Source organism: Cyrtonyx montezumae, unplaced genomic scaffold (assembly GCF_038088225.1).
Source record: "Cyrtonyx montezumae isolate F1298 unplaced genomic scaffold, pur_monq_1.0 scaffold_30, whole genome shotgun sequence".
NCBI classification, from domain to species: domain Eukaryota; kingdom Metazoa; phylum Chordata; class Aves; order Galliformes; family Odontophoridae; genus Cyrtonyx; species Cyrtonyx montezumae.
This window is the reverse complement of record NW_027072035.1, coordinates 12,768,466-12,786,756: the sequence shown is the minus strand read 5'-3', so window position 1 is coordinate 12,786,756 and position 18,291 is coordinate 12,768,466. Positions and strand designations below refer to the sequence as shown.

At 37.7% G+C, this 18,291-nt stretch overlaps 1 protein-coding gene across 1 annotated transcript in view; it reads left to right on the top strand.

The window, feature by feature from the left end:
- Nucleotides 1-17,965, top strand: part of COMMD10 (COMM domain containing 10) — a 109,110-nt gene extending 91,145 nt beyond the window's left edge. The window contains exons 6-7 of the mRNA XM_065744313.1: nucleotides 16,743-16,802; nucleotides 17,441-17,965. Of these exons, the coding sequence (XP_065600385.1) occupies nucleotides 16,743-16,802; nucleotides 17,441-17,479 (99 nt within the window). The 3' untranslated portion in view covers nucleotides 17,480-17,965. The remainder of the gene's footprint in view (nucleotides 1-16,742; nucleotides 16,803-17,440) is intronic.
- Nucleotides 17,966-18,291: the final 326 nt, after the last annotated feature.

Sequence of the window (18,291 nt, the reverse complement as noted above, 5' to 3'; positions counted from 1 at the left end):
CTGACCCCCATACATTTTATCATCTGTGAGACTGTGGCATGTTTAAACTACTGTGGTCAGTAAAGAATTGAGAGGGTTTATGGCAAAGCAATATTTTGTTCCAGAATTACTGCTGTATATTGTATTGTCAACTGAAGTCAGTCAGCTGCAAAGTTTAAGAGCTGTTTGTAGTTAGCAACCAAGAAGCACTGAAAAAATTCAGGATTCTGGGATTTTATGAAGCAATCAGTGTAAATTGTCTTTCATTAATTTCCTTAGGTGATATGAATGATCATGTTAATTGCAGTTTAAGCATAATTTTATTTTTTGTTCTGTGTGTTTTGAATATGCATCTCTGTCAGTATTTAATTTTCTTGTTTTGTGAAAACATATTGCTTGTAAAATGCAGTAGAATTATACAGGAAAGTACAAATGCTGAGAAGATGATTCTGTGCTGCCATTTAGCAGAAGTGTAGAAAATGCAGTACTTTCTAATAATGTTTATGATTACCATCAGAATAATGGTCTGTGAGACTCCTTCTGGTATGGCTTCAGAATGCTGAATGATTTTTCAATGAGCTTTTGGGTAAGAGCTTTCAGCAAGGTTATTTATAGATTAATTTTGTTACTGACCTTCATCTTTCCAGCTACTTGTTTTGTTTCAGTCTCTGTGTATCACCATACTTGTTTGCAGATAGTGTCTTTAATTCATCTGTAAAGAATTTGTAGTCAGTCAGTATCTGAAAAATAAAGTCTAATGGCATGGCATACAGGCATGATTTCACAGAAAACTCATTATTTTGCCTATGTGATTGCAATTCCTTCACATTATACAGAATATATGGAACTAATATGTTATTTACACAAATTTTTTTACTTATATACTGAATTTAGTCCAAAGGCTAGGTGATGCTCTGAATGGTGCCTAGAGGCATAACTGACTAATAGCAGCAGTCTTTTTTCTCCAGCAGCTCTTTACTCTATTCTGTCTTATCTTGCCATTTATAGATGTTTTGTGCTCTTTTAAATAGTTTTTGCACTGTTTAAAATCAGAACTCCAGCTGCAGCACTTTTAAGCTGCTTGTGGTAGACAAGCAAGATGTCAGTGAAGTCTTTGGATCTCTGGATTGTCAATCAATTCAACAACCTTGTCTTTTGTTAATATTACTGTTGTTCTGTCAAGTCACATGGATAATCTTGTTGGGTACTGATGCTACTGGCCAGCCACTATCTTCTAAAATAACCTGTGCATCCAATTCCATGTCTTCTATCAGTGAAAAACAGTGGATATCTAAAATATGTGATGACCATCTTCTAGAGATTGTAGATCTTTGGATCTAGTCACTGCAAAAAATCCTCAGAAAAACTCAGACCTCATGGATGGATTGAAGTTTTAGTCCTCACCAAGTCTTCAGCTAAGGGATAATGCTTATTTATTACCTAGAGTCACTTTTTGCATGAGGTAAACTCTATGAGGAGATAAGATCCATAATCTTTAACAAGATAAAACTAAAATCTGCCTGTTGTAGGGTAAAATTTAGTGCTAATATTGACACAAGTAAAACTGCAATTACATCCTTCACTCTTTGCCCTCTGTTTAAAACTAGATAAATCAATTCTTCTATTATTTCTTTCATGTTGTGCAGGTGATGTTGAATTCCCTCCAGTCTGTAAACATGCCTAGTGCTACGGGCATGCAGAACTGGGCCCACTTTCTCAGATGAGATCCCATGAGTGCCAGGCAGAGGAGCATTTTTTTCCACTGCATGATGTTCATGCTAATACAGCTCTCTGTGCATTTAAATTAGCAAGGGGTGCTCTGAAATAATGTTTCCTGTTTTATTATGTTGGCCCATGTCATTAGAGACAGATGTGGTTGTATGGCAGTAGAGGCTGAGCCTTCCTGCTAGTATTCCATTACATTTCATTGCCATGTGACAGATGGCAACAGAAGCGCAGTCTGACAGAATGGCACTGACATGGAAGCGCAGATGAAGGAAATGTGTGGAATTGAATACCTCCATGCAGAAAGGATGGCACCGTTGACATTCATCAACACTTGTTAAGTGTTTATGGAGATCAAACAGTGGGTGTGAGCACAGTGAGGCAGTGGGTGTTACATTTTCAGCAGTGGCAACAGCAGCATGAAAGACAAGCCACGTTTTGGATGGCCATGCAGATTTTTACTAGTGTGGCATGGAGGCTCTTGCTCATCACTGGCAAAAATGCTTAGCTATTGGTGGTGATTATGTTGATTAACAGTGTTTTGTAGCTGAGGATTTACTTTATCAAACAGTACTTACTGTGCTCTTTGTATCTGTTGACGTTTCCATGGAAATAAATAGGAGGCGTTACTTTTGAAGTGACCTACATACTTTGTTCAAGGTGGGATGTTTTAAGATGAAGTCTCTTCTTGCATGTAGAACCAGTGAAGGGTAGATTTCAGATGTTCAGAAGAATAAATTCTAAGAGCAATTTAGCTAATTCATTCCTATGCACAGGGCTATAGAGTTCTTCCGTGTTCAGCATTCACTTTACCCTTTCTTGAAAACTCATAGCATCTCCCTTTGAGTTCAACTGTTTATTTTTTATTCACAAGTAGGACAGTAGAGTTCCTCTTAATATGCTATTCTGAAGGATGTTGTCACATTAGATTTCAGCCAAAATACTTGGCCAGGTTAAGCAATATATGTCTTGTTTGTCAGACCATATAATCTCTAGACAGTTGCTCAGAGGAAAAGATAAGTTATCCCCTTTCAGGATAAATTTTGCATGCAGGTGAAGGGCAAGCCATGTGATCTGATGTTTGTGTAGTGTCCTGATACATATAACTGTACTGGCAGAGAAGCAAGGAGAGGTGGTATGAATTTGTCAATGCTTTGGAGTCTCAGCTCAGCACTGTGACTCAGGAAGACTCTGTAATTGTTAGGAATCTGGTCTGTTGTACCTGTGATATTGTATACCAGCAGAGGGATATGAAGATACACAACAGGAAGAGATGCAAGTGCCATATGGGAGATGCTTCCTCTTTGAAGTATTTGAGGATATAGATGATCTAATAAATCATGGAGCAGTTTTTCTCTCTTGCTTTCTCTTCTCCAGCAGATAAGATATCAGAGTTTTGACTGCTGCACTGTAGTTGATCTGAATTTTCAGTGTGCAGCCTGTGCGATAAAGTATAGTTGCTTTTAGATGATAAGCTGTTGATACCTGACTGACAAAATAAGGGATCACTTACCTTGAAAATGACTTTTTAGTGTGTTGTAGTAAGCGAGGAGGAAGAATTAAGCTTTTCAATATCCGTTTTGCCTCTTGATGTATGCCTGAAGTGAACATGAACTTGTTCAGTCTCCCATACTTTCTCACTTTTCTTAGGAAAAAAATGTGCAAAAAGATAGACAATTGCTTTACAGAAAAGAGTCTATGAATCACGAAGATGAAAGACAAAGCAATTTACTGTGCTTACATACACATACCCTGAATAACTGTAACAACCCAGAGTAATGGAAGACTTAAAGTGGAGTTGAGATAGCAGAATTTTCACTGACATTGTTGGAAAATCTTTTCTGCTGCATAAATAAATGCTGGACTTGATGCTTGCCATTTAGCCAGTGGGGAGGAAGCTATTCTCTGGTAATACTCTCTTCAGCACCGTATTATTTTATTCATTTAAGATAAACCTCCTACTGTGTGTAAAAACTGTCCTTATAAGATTGTAGATGTCATTATTTCAGAATTGAAATTAATTTTCTTTTTGCCTGTCATACCTGCATAGAATTCTTGTTCCTTTTTCCCTTTACTACCTTATTTATGCCTTAGAAAGAAATGCAGCTTTTTTAGACTTAATATTCAGTCAGTATTAAAAACAAACTATTTCAGTATTAACTTGCATCATTATGATCTGTGAGAATATTTTAGCACAAGCACCATAGTTTTCTCTGTAAAATAGTGTCCTATGTTAAGAAGATGTGTTTATATTAAATAAAAACTCTTTAAAGAAAAGGAGGAGAAAAGCTATGTTAATTTTTTTCCATATTTGATATGGAAATCCATATTTCAAGGACAAATATTTTTACACCATTTCCCTTGTTTTTATATTTTTCTTTCAAATTCAGAACATTTGGTAGTCAGCAAATACACTCTTAGCATTTTCCCCATTTTGAAAGGACAGATAAGAAGAACATGAAAACATGTATTTTTCAATGTTTCTTAACTTCTTAGATTAGAAATCTTAACTGTCAAATACTAGGCTATATATTTTACCTTTAAACTATATTACAATCAAAGTAAACAAGTCTTTAACCAAGACATAAGCTTTCAGTGTTTTTTAGTGATATACTGTCTTAAACACAAGTTTAATAATCCGTTTATAAAATCCTTCTTAAAGACAAAATAATATTTGCAGACTGACCTGTAACACCTTTTAAAAACTTATGTTAAAAAGGTAAAAATCTGAAAAAGTCATGATTGTTTAAATATTAATATGACATCTGTGTTAATGAAGAGATTACACCATATTATATCTGTTTTTGTTCCTTGCTTTATTTTTTCAGATTTGTGTCTTGCAGCATTGCCTGGAAAGGAGGAAATAATATTGTTTTGGAGTTAAATAGGCTTGCTTTAAGAGAAAAATGTGAAAAATATCTTGTTTTTATATTCACTGAAACCTTTGTAACCAGTCTGAGTTTGGTGCTCCAACCATCTTCAGAATAATCCAAATGTAGTACTGTATTTCTCATACTGCTTGACACATTTTAAAGTAGTCCGTATGAGCCATAATTCAATAGCACAGAGACGTGATGAAAATAAAAAATAATTTAATACCCACTTTCAAAATGCTTATGTTAGCCCAAACTTTTTCTTCCTTCCTGAGAGGGTTACTCCTCTGTATTTATATTAATGTTCTGGCTTTGAATGAAACTTTGGGTTAGTAGTTTGATTTCATCTTCAGTATATGTATAAACACTTAGGAAGCTCTTGTACTATCTCTGTTTGTAGTAGCGTGTCCAACTTTCTTTGTAAGAAGTAAGAGTTCACACCATACCACAAGCTTTTAATAGTTGATTAGCAAAAATAATGTAGCAAAGGTGATGAAATTTGATTGCATGAAATCCAAACAGTTAATTTTTACTGCCTTAAGCCATGTGTGAATCTTAGTGACAAACTGAAAAAGAGAGTTTTTTGGTGGATTGTTTTATGATGAATTGTTTAATGGATTGTTGTTTAATGGACCAATCACTGCACCTTGCATTTTGATCTGTTACTCAGTGCTTCATATTTCTAAGTTGCCATTAGTAAAAAGTGAGTCTTGATTTTACAGTCATAATCAGAAAAGACCATTCTGTCATTATACATAGGTTGTTTTGAAAATGATGTCTTCTATTTAATTCTCTGTAAGTTACATTACAAAAAGCAGAATGAAAACTATTTGCTAGATTAAATTGTCAGCTACAGAACACTGTTTACAAACATAGTCACCACCACTAGCTATGCATTTTTGTCTGCATGCGCATCTGGAACTTTGCTTGTCCTTCACTTCGCTGTCACCACTTCTGAAATGTTCCACCCACCACATCACTGTGCTCACACACACTATTTGGTCTCCATTAATGTTCAGCAAGCATTGATGAATGTCAGTGGGTACCATTTATTCTGTGTGGAGGAAAACCTCCACACCTTTGCTTCATCTGCCATTGCATATCAGGTATCATTCTGTCAGACTGCCCCCTGCTACTGTCTGTCACATGGCAACAAAATCTAATGGATTCCTGACAGGAATAGTGGCAGGAAGGTTTAGCCTCTACTGCCATACTGTCAACATCTGTCTGATGTCATGGACCAACATAATAAAACAGGAGGCATTACTTTTGAAGCAGCCCTCATATTGCATCATATTGCATCATATTATGTATGATATCATGTTCTGTGAAGAAGAGAAGCTTTTGTATCTAAGTTGTCTGTTAAAGACCAAAGACCTCTTCCAGTTTTTCAGTTTCTTGTGGCCTAAGAAATGCTGGTGTTAGCTTGTGTTGTGTCACCTGCTGCAGGTGGCCATGTCTGACTCTACTCTGATATCAGCATGTAGCCCAGATTCAAGGCCTCGCCCAGATTATTTTGGTGAGGAAGATATATTGGTGACGGGTCATGTATTTAATTCTTAATTATGAGTACAACAGCAAAATGCTACATCAACTTGAGGTAGTTTCTCAACAGAGGGCAGCTGACCTTCACCACCGAGCTCTGTCTGTGCCTTATCAATGGAAGAGGGGGAGAAAATGTAATGGGAAAGGACTTCTCCAGGTTGCATCTGCTGCTGCACCATGGGAATCTGTTCTGGGCAGTGCCCATGGGCTGCAGGGGACAGCCTGCTCCAGCACGGTCCTGTCCTGGGCCGCAGGGAACTATACTCCATGCCTGAAGCACCTCCTGCACACCTGCACTGCTCTTAATGCCTGCAGGGCTTCTTTTCTCACAACTCTCACTTCACTCTCCCAGCTGCTGTTGTGCAGCGGTTTTCCTTTTCCTCCATCTGCTCTCCCATAGTGCATGCAGCATTGCCCATGGCTCAGCTCTGCTGGTGTTGGGCCCCTTTTGGAGCCACTGGACCTGGTCTGTCCTGATATGGGGCAGTGCTGGAAGGCAACTCACAGATGCTTCCCCCATAGCACCCTACTACTGTATCTTGGTGACATACACCTAAGTACACTGCTCTGCTTCTCTGAGTATAGTGAAAATACTAGCTGACTTCCTAAACACACACACACACAAATACATCACTTTCCAAGCAGTGCCATTCTCTGAGTAGTCTGAATGTGATCCCTGGGGGATGAGGCTGGTAGTTAGCATCTCCTGCCCTGCATGGCTTTTCCCCTAGACTGCAGCTAGGTTTCTGTGCTGCCTGCAACAAGAATGGCTGGAAGATCAGAGACCTGCTTGCTGACAGCCACAAATGTGCTTTTAGCAGAACAGGAACAACAGAAAGTGATTTATCTTTATCCCACTGCCTAACAAAATCCAAATCAGTGATAGTCTTAAGTGACCCATCCCAAACGAAAGAATTAATGTGCAAATTATCTGGTGTTGACATTTTGTAAGTATTTAAGCAGGCTTTTGGGGAATGGTATTTTCTCATCAGTTGCACTGATTTCACGTGAATCTGTGTTTTCTTAGATCTTTCTTCTCCCTGCTGGTTTCTTTTATCTGGCCTCTTTTCATGTTCCTCAGTACAAACAATAGATACTTTTCGATTTTCTGGTGGTGAAGAAAGGCTTTTGTGGTAAAGTAGTGCAACACTGCAGTATCTTGCTGAAGCAGGTAGGCTTAGGAGATAGCACTACTTAAAGATACCAGCTTCTGCCATTCATATAAATTCATACTCTTAGGGTGTCCTCATCTGAATGGTTATACCATATAAAATCTCTGTGAGAGCGGTTGCTTTAGATGTAGATACAGACCACAGTAATCTAAGCTTCCTCTTATGGGCACAGGTTTTATTCTGGCTCTTGCTAGAGACCAGTGGGGAGGTTACTGAGCTGTTTGGATCGTGGTTTGAGCTTTGACTAAGTCCAGCTATTTTCATACGCAACATTAGACTTGTGTCTGTTATGAACATGGGAGTTTAATACCTTGATGTTAGTCATGCCACTTACAAGCAAGCAGTGCTGTCTACAATGTTGAGCTACGCTCCTTGTAGGAAGTTTTGGATGTTATGTGTCTGTATATGATCAAGTCTATCTCAGTCTGCAATTGCTGCTCTCATAGGGCTGAGCTTCGTTGATGTAAAATACTTCTTCAAGTTGCACTTGTCATTTTTTGAGTCTGTAATCTAAGTCTTCAGATGATGATGCTAGACTGGCATTGCACTTCATATTTACAGTTTTCCTTGCGGTGCTCTTCAACACATTATTTATATGCCTTCATTTCTCTGGTAAATTATGCTTTAACATGAAAGAGCAAATAATTTAATCTCTTTAACAGGAATAAAAAGAGAGTAGTGAAAGTAGAGTTCTGATTGTTCCAGACTTGACACTGTATAAGCAATATGCAGCAATGTGGGTGTCTATTTCCAAAGACTGTTTTTCCCATTAATGAAATAAACTAATGATTTCAAAATATATATTTTCTTGGATGTTATATTTGGCAAATATACCTATGTATGTTCCTCTCAAATCCTGAAATCACAATGATACATATCTGCACACAGATGCTTTGTGCTGCTAGTGATTAATCCTGAGTGAGGACTAGTATACACCACAGACATACATATGATCTCCAAAAAAGGGAAAAACATCTGAGGGTATATATAAAATGCAGAGCAGACAGAAGGAGGTCAAATTTTCCAAAGATCTTCTGTGAGCTATTTTCCATTCCTAGAACAGAGAGGGATGTATCAGGAAAAAGACCTGCATTTTGCTGTGATAAGATTGCACTGATACACCTATTTTCCCCCAAATATATTTTTGTTTACAGTGACGTTTTTATAGAAGAATTTTTTTCAGGGGAATTCAATACCATCTGTGTGTAGAAATGACAACTCTCCATGTCTAAATTTTTGGTCATAAGAGATTTTCCACGCAAAAGTATTTTAAAAAGCAGCCAGCATAACTGAATGTTATTTATAGGAATGTGAATTCCTAATACACTCAAGACAAAGTTACATTTTGCCTGGATACAGCTGTTTGGAAAAAGAAAGCAAGCTTCCTATCTCTCTTTTCTTTAACAGCCTGATGTTTTTTCTCACTATGTGTGTTGCAGTGAAAACTATAGTTATTTTTTCCCCTCAGGATTTTACCTCAAGGTAATTGTTTTCATCTTAAAAGCATTTTATTCTGCCTGCAGTATTCTGTGACCTTCCCAGCTCATGTGGTCACTTCAGTAGTTACACCCCACTTGTCCTCTAGCTAGCTGTGGAGTGGTGCAGCTAGTCATCAAGAGGTACTTGTGTGCTGTTAGAGGGAAAAGGAGAGTTGAAGTGCAAATGAGTGACATTTCTTGTTGCTGTTTAGACATGTGTAAGGTCTTCTGGAGGTCTCCAGATTCCTGCAGTTTGTTAGCTTGTTACCTGTTCTGCAATGCATCTATTCTAAATGCTTTTCATGAACATGCGCTTAGGTGTTCTTCTGTCTACTGGAATAAGATCATCTGTGTATTTCTCCAAATAATCATTTCCAAAAACACTTGATTGGATCTCAGGAATCAACACAGAATTTCATGTAGAAGAGCTTCCAGAGACATTGAGAAGGGAGGGAAAGACATCCTTGGGATGCTGCTGATTTTGACCTTCGTAAATGCAGTGAGGAACCTGAATTACTTAGGCTTATTTGAAAAAGAAATACTACCTGAAAAGGGAGAATGCTATATATGCATGAACTAAATGTTCAAGAGAAGGAAAGGTTAGTGTGAAAGATGTTTTATTTCATAATAGTTACACACTGAAACTTGAAAGTGCATGTAGTTCAGTGAGGCATGTTTTTCTTTCTCTACAATTGATGCTTCAGATGGAAATAAGCTTGGAAGAAAAATGAAGTTTGAAGTTCACTTTTTATGATTGTGAAAGAAGTGCAATTTTGAAAATTTGGAAAAAAATGTGCAAGCTGATATTTTACTTCCAGTGTTTTGCTATATCCCTTAGCAAAATTACATCCATTTATTGTTGTATGAGTATAAAATAGTTTTAATTGCTGTTTCTTGTGTGCAGAGAGTTAAGAATAGGTGTGCTTTCAAGTGATGCTGGTCTGTTCGAACACATCTCCTTTTCTTACCTTGCTTAAATTCATTTTTCTGACTGAGCAGCTTAATCTGGCTGATAAATTCTGTGAGATACAACTTATGACCCTCTTTCCATCTGTATGTGCCTAAGCAAATGCATCATTCTCCAGGGTACAAGAAAATTTAAAGAAATTCTGAACTAGTGCAGCACAGATGCTGATATGTCCACAGGGAAATGAAGACTACTCAGAGTCAACCAGGGTGCATATGCGTATGAATTTGGCTGTAAAATGCTTAATTATCAGTCTTCTTCTGTAGATGTTAACATCTGAGATGTTAAGGATTTCTAATAAAAATAAATGGTACAATGAGAAGCAAATATGAAAATATTAATTTGTTGAATGTAGCTTCTAAGTGGCCCAAGATAGAATTGAAGGTTGTATTAGATATGGAGATGGAGATATGTGTTGCTTCAGCTTGTTACTATTAACAAACTTGAATTACTATATTATTTTTTTACATGTGCTCAGTGAGAGAGCATTATCGTTACAAGTAGACATTTAGATGTACAAACCAGCCTGTCCCTCCATCTGTTTGCTTCAGAATACTTGGCATTTATTTTTCAATGTAGTAAAAGTAGTTATAGCTTTGCAATTGAGAACTATGCTAGCAATATCAGTTTTTCACATTCAAGTTAGCTTCCAAACCAGAAGTTTGCCTTTTATTTATAACTCCTAGTGCCTTGCTGCATGTATGTGCATGAGGTGGGAGAATTAAGAGTGTAGGATGTGGCTGGGCAATAAAAAAGATTGCAAAATGCTGTCATTAGTAATAAGACCTTTTGGAGTAATACATTAAAATGGAAGTATTCAGAGCATTAGATTAAAAAGCAAGCAAACAAAGAAAAAAACGCAACACTTAGATTTTATCCAGGAATTTGCCTCTGTTTTCTGAAATAACCTGAGGAGAATTGGTTTTGCAAGGTTTCCACTGAAACATTTAGCATCAAGGAGGTATTCATGTTTAACATAAATTGTTAGCCAAGGCAATGCAAAATTGGAGTGTTTGTTCTACATCTTATATACATCGATCTTCATCATCTTGTGCTGGTGATTATATTCAGCTAAAAATGTACCTAATGGTCTGGTGGTGATTGTAAGCTAATTGAGTATTAAACATTGTGGTTCTTTTGTAGAATTATCCTTATATTCAGAATGGCTGTTCTGGATAGGGCAGTAGATTAATGTTGATTGGGAGAAGGAAGTTTTCATCTTCCTGTTCTTTTCACTGATGCTCCCATCACTTTCTTCTTCCTATTACTGACAAGGAAATCTGGTTTCACACAGTTGTTTTAGAGACTGGTGAAAATGTTTTGCTTTTTAAAATTACAACAGACAATAAATGAGAAGATCTGCGAGAGGAGAAAACAATCCTATCAGTTAAACTTATTACTTTCACACATAGTCTCAGGAGGCTGTAAATTGGTACAGAGAAAAGGCAGAAAGAGATAATATTCCATCTAGATGTTAAAAGGTAAAATGGCACTTTTAACACTTAAAAGTATTCAGGAGTGATTTCTGGCCAAATTATCGTACATTTCAGAAAACTTACTACCATATTCCCTGCAATGGGCTCAGAGTAATAAAGATTTGTTGTGGGTGATGTCTGCCATTCACACAGCAGTAGCCAACGCAATGCTCTGTTAACAGTGAACTTAACAGCAACTTTGTTTAGTTGAAGCAGCAGATCAGCCAACTCTGTAGCCGTGCTGCTTGAGCATATTGCTCCAATGATGTTCCTACACCACCAATCTTGGTTATTGAATCAGACAATAAGCCTATCTCCACATTCTCTGAAGAATTAATATTTTGCATTTAATTTCACAAAATTAACATCTCAAGTATGTTTCTATGATGCATATGAAGTTGGCATCTTCAGAAGAAAGCTCAAAACTAGGAGGTGGTACTTTTGTTACCACAAAGTTTGGGATATAATGTATTAGAGTCACTGAGAGTGACAGTAGGAATAAACTGTTTAGTTTTCTGGTTACTCTTTTTAGTTCTGTTTTGCAGTAAGAATAGCAAAATTAAAATGAGATGGCAGACATTAGGGGAAAAATAGAGTGAAAGCGATGAGTGTGTGTGTGGGGGGGGGGGAGGGATATACAGAAATTTATCAGGCAAGAGTAAAAGTGAACAATATATTTGATAGAAGAAGTTAGATATACAGCAAATTACAGTTTCCTTATGTGTATTCTAGGAAACACATACTAAGTCAGAAACAGAATCTGAGAACCTGCATATTTAGATAAAAGAAGGCAGCTTAACTATGCTTTTCATATTCATTCTCAATAGACTGAGACTCATCTGCACACAGAGACATTTAATTAAGTCAGTAAACTAAAAAGGATGTTTTTATCTTATATTTTAGTTATGGATGAAAAAAAGATTGCATTTGGTAGTTTTGCATCCTTATCTGAGTAAAATTGCTTGAGGTAGATTAGGAATTCGCCTATGCTAAGTTTCTTAGCAATATCCTAGATACATAATCATTTAAAACACATATTTCAGAGAAAGTACAGAGCTACACTGTAACCTAGTCCTGAAGCACAGGCACAGATGGAATTAAACTTAGTGAGGAATATGAAAAACATCATGAAGTATTTCTTTAGAAGTAGGCAGAAAAGACAGGCAAAGGAGAGGAGTATATTCTCCCCTTTAACTTTCATGTACCCCAGTAAAGGGAGAGCTGGCCTCCTCAGGTATGGAGAAGGCTGAGGTACCTAATGAGTTTTTTTGCCTTGGTCTTCACTGCCAGTCAGGTTTCCCACACATCTCATGAACCTGAACTTCTAGCTAGGGGCTAGGGGAGCAAAATCCTTCACAGTGTAAGAGTGGAGCAAATCCGAGATGACTTCATAAGGCTGAATGTACAAGTCTATGAGGGTGGATGGCATGCATCCCAGGGTCCCGAAGGAGCTGGCTGATGTGATTGCCAATACACTCTCTGTCATATTTGAAAAGTTGTGGCTGTCGGTTGAAGTCTGCAGTTACTGGAAAAAGGGAAACATCACTACCATTTTCAAGAAAGGAAGAGAGGAAGACCTAGGGAACTACAGGCTGGTGAGCCTCCTGTCTGAGCCTGGAAATATTGTGGAGTGGATCCTGCTGGAAGAGATGTTAAGGCAAATGCAGGATGAGAAGGTGATGTGAGACAGCTGGCACAGCTACACCATGAGCAGATCATAGCTGACCAATCTGGTGGCCTTCCATGGTGGAGTGATGGCACTGGTGGACAAAGGAAGGGCCACTGATGCTGTCTACCTGGACTTGTGCAAGGCCTTTGGCATGTTCCTGCACCACATTCTTATGACTGAATTGCCAGAGATTATTGTCAATGAATATATGTTCAAGTAGAGGCCAGTGACCAGTGGTGTCCTCCAGGGGTCTGTCTTGGCACCAATGCTCCTTAACATCTTTATCGTTGTCATAGACAGTGAGACTGAATGTATCCTCTGCAACTTTACTAATGGCACCTTGCTGAGTGATGCTTTTCACACAACAGAAGGAGGGGACATCATCCAGAGGGACCTGGACAGATGCAAAATGTGGGCCCATGAGAGCCTAATGAGATTCAACAAGTCCAAGATGTTGCATTTGGGTCATGGCAATCCCAGATGTGTGTACAGACTGGGAGAACTCCTTGAGAGCAGCCCTGAGGAGAAGGACTTTCAGGCCTTGATGGGCAAAAAGCTGGACATGAGCCAGCAGTATGCTCTTGCAGACCAAAAGGCACACGGTATCCTGTGCTGCCTCAAAAGAGGGGTGGCTAGCAGAGGGAGGGAAGGGTTTGTCCATCTCTGTTGTGCCCTTGTGAGGCCCCATCTGGAGCACTCCATTCAGGCATGGGGCCCCCAGCACAAGAACAGTGCAGAGCTGTTGGAGTGGGTCCAGAGGAAGGTCATGAGGATGAACAGAAGGCTGGAGCACCTCTCCTGTGAAGAAAGGTTTAGCTGAGGTTGTTTATCTTGGAGAAGAGAAGGCTCCAGGGAGACCTGATTGCAGCCTTCCCTTACTTGAAAGGAGCTTATGAACAGGAGGGGAACTGTGTTACTGCATGAGCTAGTAGTGATAGGAATATGGCTGTTAAAAATGAGTGTAGATTTAGGTCAGATGTTAGGAAGAAATTTGTTACTCAGAGGGTGTTGAGGCACTGAAACAGTTTATCCAGAGAAGTTGTGGATGTTCCATGTCTGGAAACATTCATGGCCAGGCTGGAACAGATCCTGGGCTGCCTGATCTACTGGTTGTTAATTGTGCCCATGGCAGGAGGTTGAAACGAGATGATCTTTAAGGTTTCCTCCAGTCTAAGCCATTCTATGATTCTGTGTTTCAATTATAGCTGTTTATTTTCTCACAGTAAGGGAAATAATTAATTCAAGTGATAAAGTAAATGATTCGTTGTAAAATAAAATAAATAAAATAAGTGATAAAACAAGTCAATATCTGAGCGAAAATATAAGAGACTGCCAGCCTGCTCAGAAATTGTTTTTTACTGGTAAGGACTTATTTGGGGTACGCTGGATTTGTGGTCTGAGTGAAAACTTCTAATCAAGTAACAACACTTTCAACACTTCCTCAAGGGATTAATGCTCATAAGAAATACATGTTATGAATAGAACATTTTCAGCTCTTGCAGCACTTCAGCACTGTGCTTTGTGACACTGGTCTTTGTTGAAATTTTTCATACTAACAGTTCTTTTCAGCGGAAAATTGGGTGCATATGCACGATATGTCTCATAAAATATTGGTATACCCTCTCTCCCATTGACCCACTCCGAACTCAGAAACAGTCTGGCAAAAAATTACAGACTGCATGCTTTCATTTAGTTCTCCACAGACATTCACCTGCCACAATGAAGTGTGAGTTTTGTTTTATTCATCAGACTGTGACTGTTAAATAATAAGGGAGACATCATAGTCTGTTACGGCCTATTGATTGTTTTTGCAGTTTCAGTGTAACCTGAATTAAAATGAAACGCTTCTTTTGTTTGCTTATTCTAACTGGTAGGTTATACCAGTTAGATATGCTTAGAAAAAAATGTGAAAGACAAGCTTTTCAATGTATTTTATTATGTATGAGAAGTTGATCTTCCTTGCTGATGTAAAGTAGAACCAGAAGATGTCAGTCTTGGTGGATACATCGAGCTTGGGGAAACAAGATCTGGTGGTTCATGCTGTGCTTGGGTGAAGTGTCACACACACAGCCTGGCCGTGCAGGAATCATTGTACTGAAATCTAGCAGCAATGACAGAAACCATGCAGGAGATAATCATGACTTTATTGATTGGAACTGATAAATTTTAAGATATATTTATTTATTTTATTATGAACCTTCTCTTTTCATTTTTACTTTCATTCAAATACCAAAATCCTACAGGAGCTTCATGTGCCAAAAACTCAGACTAATCTATTTGCTATTCATGTGTCTTCTCTTTTTCCCTCTACTCCCTTTCCTTTCTGAAGAAACCACTTGTTTGCTTTCTCTTTGTTTCTTAGCTGGTAGAGTGAGTTTAAAAATGCTTTTACTTCTCTGTCACTGCATTATGCTGCTTGGAGGGAGAATCAGCTGGAATCGTGGCAAAGAGAACTACTGTTCTAGTAGTTTTATTTTGTATTCACCATACAATTCCCAGAATTGCATTGTTCTGGGCGAAGTCTGGCCTTTCATGCAAATCACTGGTCCTTTTCTAGGCTTTTGTAGCCTTCCTGAAATTGTTGGATAGGATCCTCCTTTCTGCAGAGCAAGGAGAAGGAATTGCACCAGACAGGCTGGCCCCAGTCATTTTATCCCTTTCCTGTGTCTTACAGTTTGTTTTTGGAATGGGCACCAGACAGTACCTATCCTGCGTTCCCAGGGCTTCTGTTGCTTTTGTGAATTTGGGGAGCCAAATTCATCAGCTTTATTTGACTTGAGACTTGCATCGGTGTTAAAGCGTACAGAATCTGGCCCACAGCCTTGTCCGTATGTGAAAGTATCTCTTTTAATTTGAGCAGAATTGTTGAATAAGCTTTTTTTTTAATCATTTAAGTGGTACATTAGGTTGGTACGAGTTCAACTAAATTAGTGGGTGTATGTTTTTCCAACTAATGATATATTGTGAGTAGACAGGTCCACAAACTCAGTTTTTCACAGATCGTTGTTAGTGTTAATTGAAGTGCAACTGTGGTCCTTAGGAATGCCTCCAAGCACTGGAAAGTCTATCAGCAACACAGACAATGTGCAGTAATACACGTTTATTTTAAAAGAAGGAAAGTGACAAAGCAAACTAGCAAGAATAAGGCTAGAAACAGCCTGGATAGATGGGTACCGTGATTGAAAGTAGCAGGCATTAAACTACCTATTTCACGCAAGCAAGTTAAGCAGGATAGAGGCTTTAATTTAACCCCCACTTCTGCAGACATCAGCACATGCACGCTTATTATTACCACCATCTGTTTTATTCACAGTAGTTTCCATCAGCTGTGATATTTTGCTTTTTTTACTGTTCCAGGACTGCTTTGAAGCTATTGTGTGAATTGTTAACTTTGGCTGAATCTGTGTGTAGCAATGTCAGCATACTAAGATTGTTAGACTAATGAATGTAAGTTATTATTAACTCTGTGCCTAATACACAGTATGTTAGTAGCTGTGCAAGTTCAGTCAAATATACTACAGATTTTGCATGATGTTATTTACAAGATCTTAGATGGACTGCTGAGCAAGATGAATGTCATCTTTCATTTTTTGTCTGTGACTTACAAATTAGGTAACAAAATCATTTTAAATCAATATTTTATTTTTATTCTTTGCAGCAGGAGAACAGATGTACCCATGGACTTGAATTCATCACTAAAATGGAATATGCATCTGTAAGGGATGTTGTAGTGAGTGGAAGGAAAATTAACTGTTGCAAACATTATCTTTCATATGGCTTAAACCCACACTGGGGCTTAATGCATATCAAAAGAAAAAAAAGTGCTTATGCCTTCCTTTCTTTTCTTCTTCCTTCACAGAACCTGAAGAAAGTGTTCGTAGAATTTAGCCATCAGGAGCTGTTTGAGTTCTATAACAAGGTCTGTAGATTTTATGATACTGTAGTTCCTTTGTAAACACCTTATGCTGCTCAGCAGGAAGTATTGCCTATATGAACTAAATCTAATGAAACTGGAAGGAAAATGGATCCAGTTTTAATTAAAGCTGTTGGATTTGTTTGATCACAGAAAGCATTTTCAAGAAGACTCCATGCATTCAAATTTGAAATAGGCAGGCATTGAGGTAACTGTAATCATACCTGGTGGCTAGGTCTAGAGGAGTAGATGATGATTAACAAAGAAGAGCTCACTAGAAGGAGTCTCTTTGTGCTATGTTGAAGTGCCAGGCTCATAATACAGTCAAAATAAACCCTTATTATTGTTTTTACCTTATTATTATGCATTGGAAATTCACAGCAAAACATCTGTGCATGTAAAAAAAGGCAGTATTTAGACAACTGTTTCTTTAAAATTTGAATATTTAAACTGCAGCAATGCATTCTAATAGCTTCATGTAAAAACAAAACATTCATGAGTACAAGTTTTTTTGTTGCATTATGATTAGATTTAGTATTTTAAGACATTGGAATGCATTTTTTTTCTGTTTGCATGTTTCTAAACAATAACAATGTGAATAGAGTTGGTGTTTGTTTTTTTTTTCTTTTTCTTCCATTTAATAGCTGGAAACTATACAAGCACAGCTGGATTCCCTTACGTGATGTTTTTGAAGACTTATTTCTCCATCACACTCCTGCCACCTCATTATTTTGAATTGAAGATAGATTGCCAAGCTGTGTTTACTGAAGGATTCAGTGGGTTGCTTCCTGTAAAATTATATGGCTTATCTCCTTTTAAAGCAGTGACATTAGCCAAGATAAATCATTGTTAAGAGTCTGAAGACTGTAACGGACAATCTCTTGTTTTCTGAGCAATTATAAGAATTACAGAAAAAATAAGAGAATGCTGCCCTGTCTCATAGTTTTGTCGTTCTTTATTTGTTTTGTTGTTCTTTTTCCCTCTTAGGTGTGATACTTGATAATGAATAAAATCTATTTTTTACACTTAAAGTCAGTATAAGACTTTGCTAGTAACAGTAGTAGGAAAGTACACAGCTGATGAAATCTCTGTCCTTCTGAATTGTCATTCTCACAATAAGTAATGCTTACTGCAAATTTGTCAAAATAAATTTTAAATTTACAAATGGATTGAGCCTGTCCTGCTTTAATTCTATTATCTCAGTTCCTTTTAATTTTAAATGATAAATTCTAAGTAATTGATTGTTACTGATATCAGTGTTTTTTGATTGATGCTGAGAATAAATAAAGCTTCTTCACACTGTGCGTATAACAGTGTATGAGGAAGTGAAGTAATGAGAGGCATAACTGGGGAGAGAAAGCCTGGAAGACATAACAAAGAACTGTGAAATAGTCTTATAACTGTATTTCTGAGCAATGTATTTATTCTTCCTAATGTTGTCCACCACTGATTTTGCAGCTAACAGGAAGAAATAAAGTACACTGACTTTAAGGCC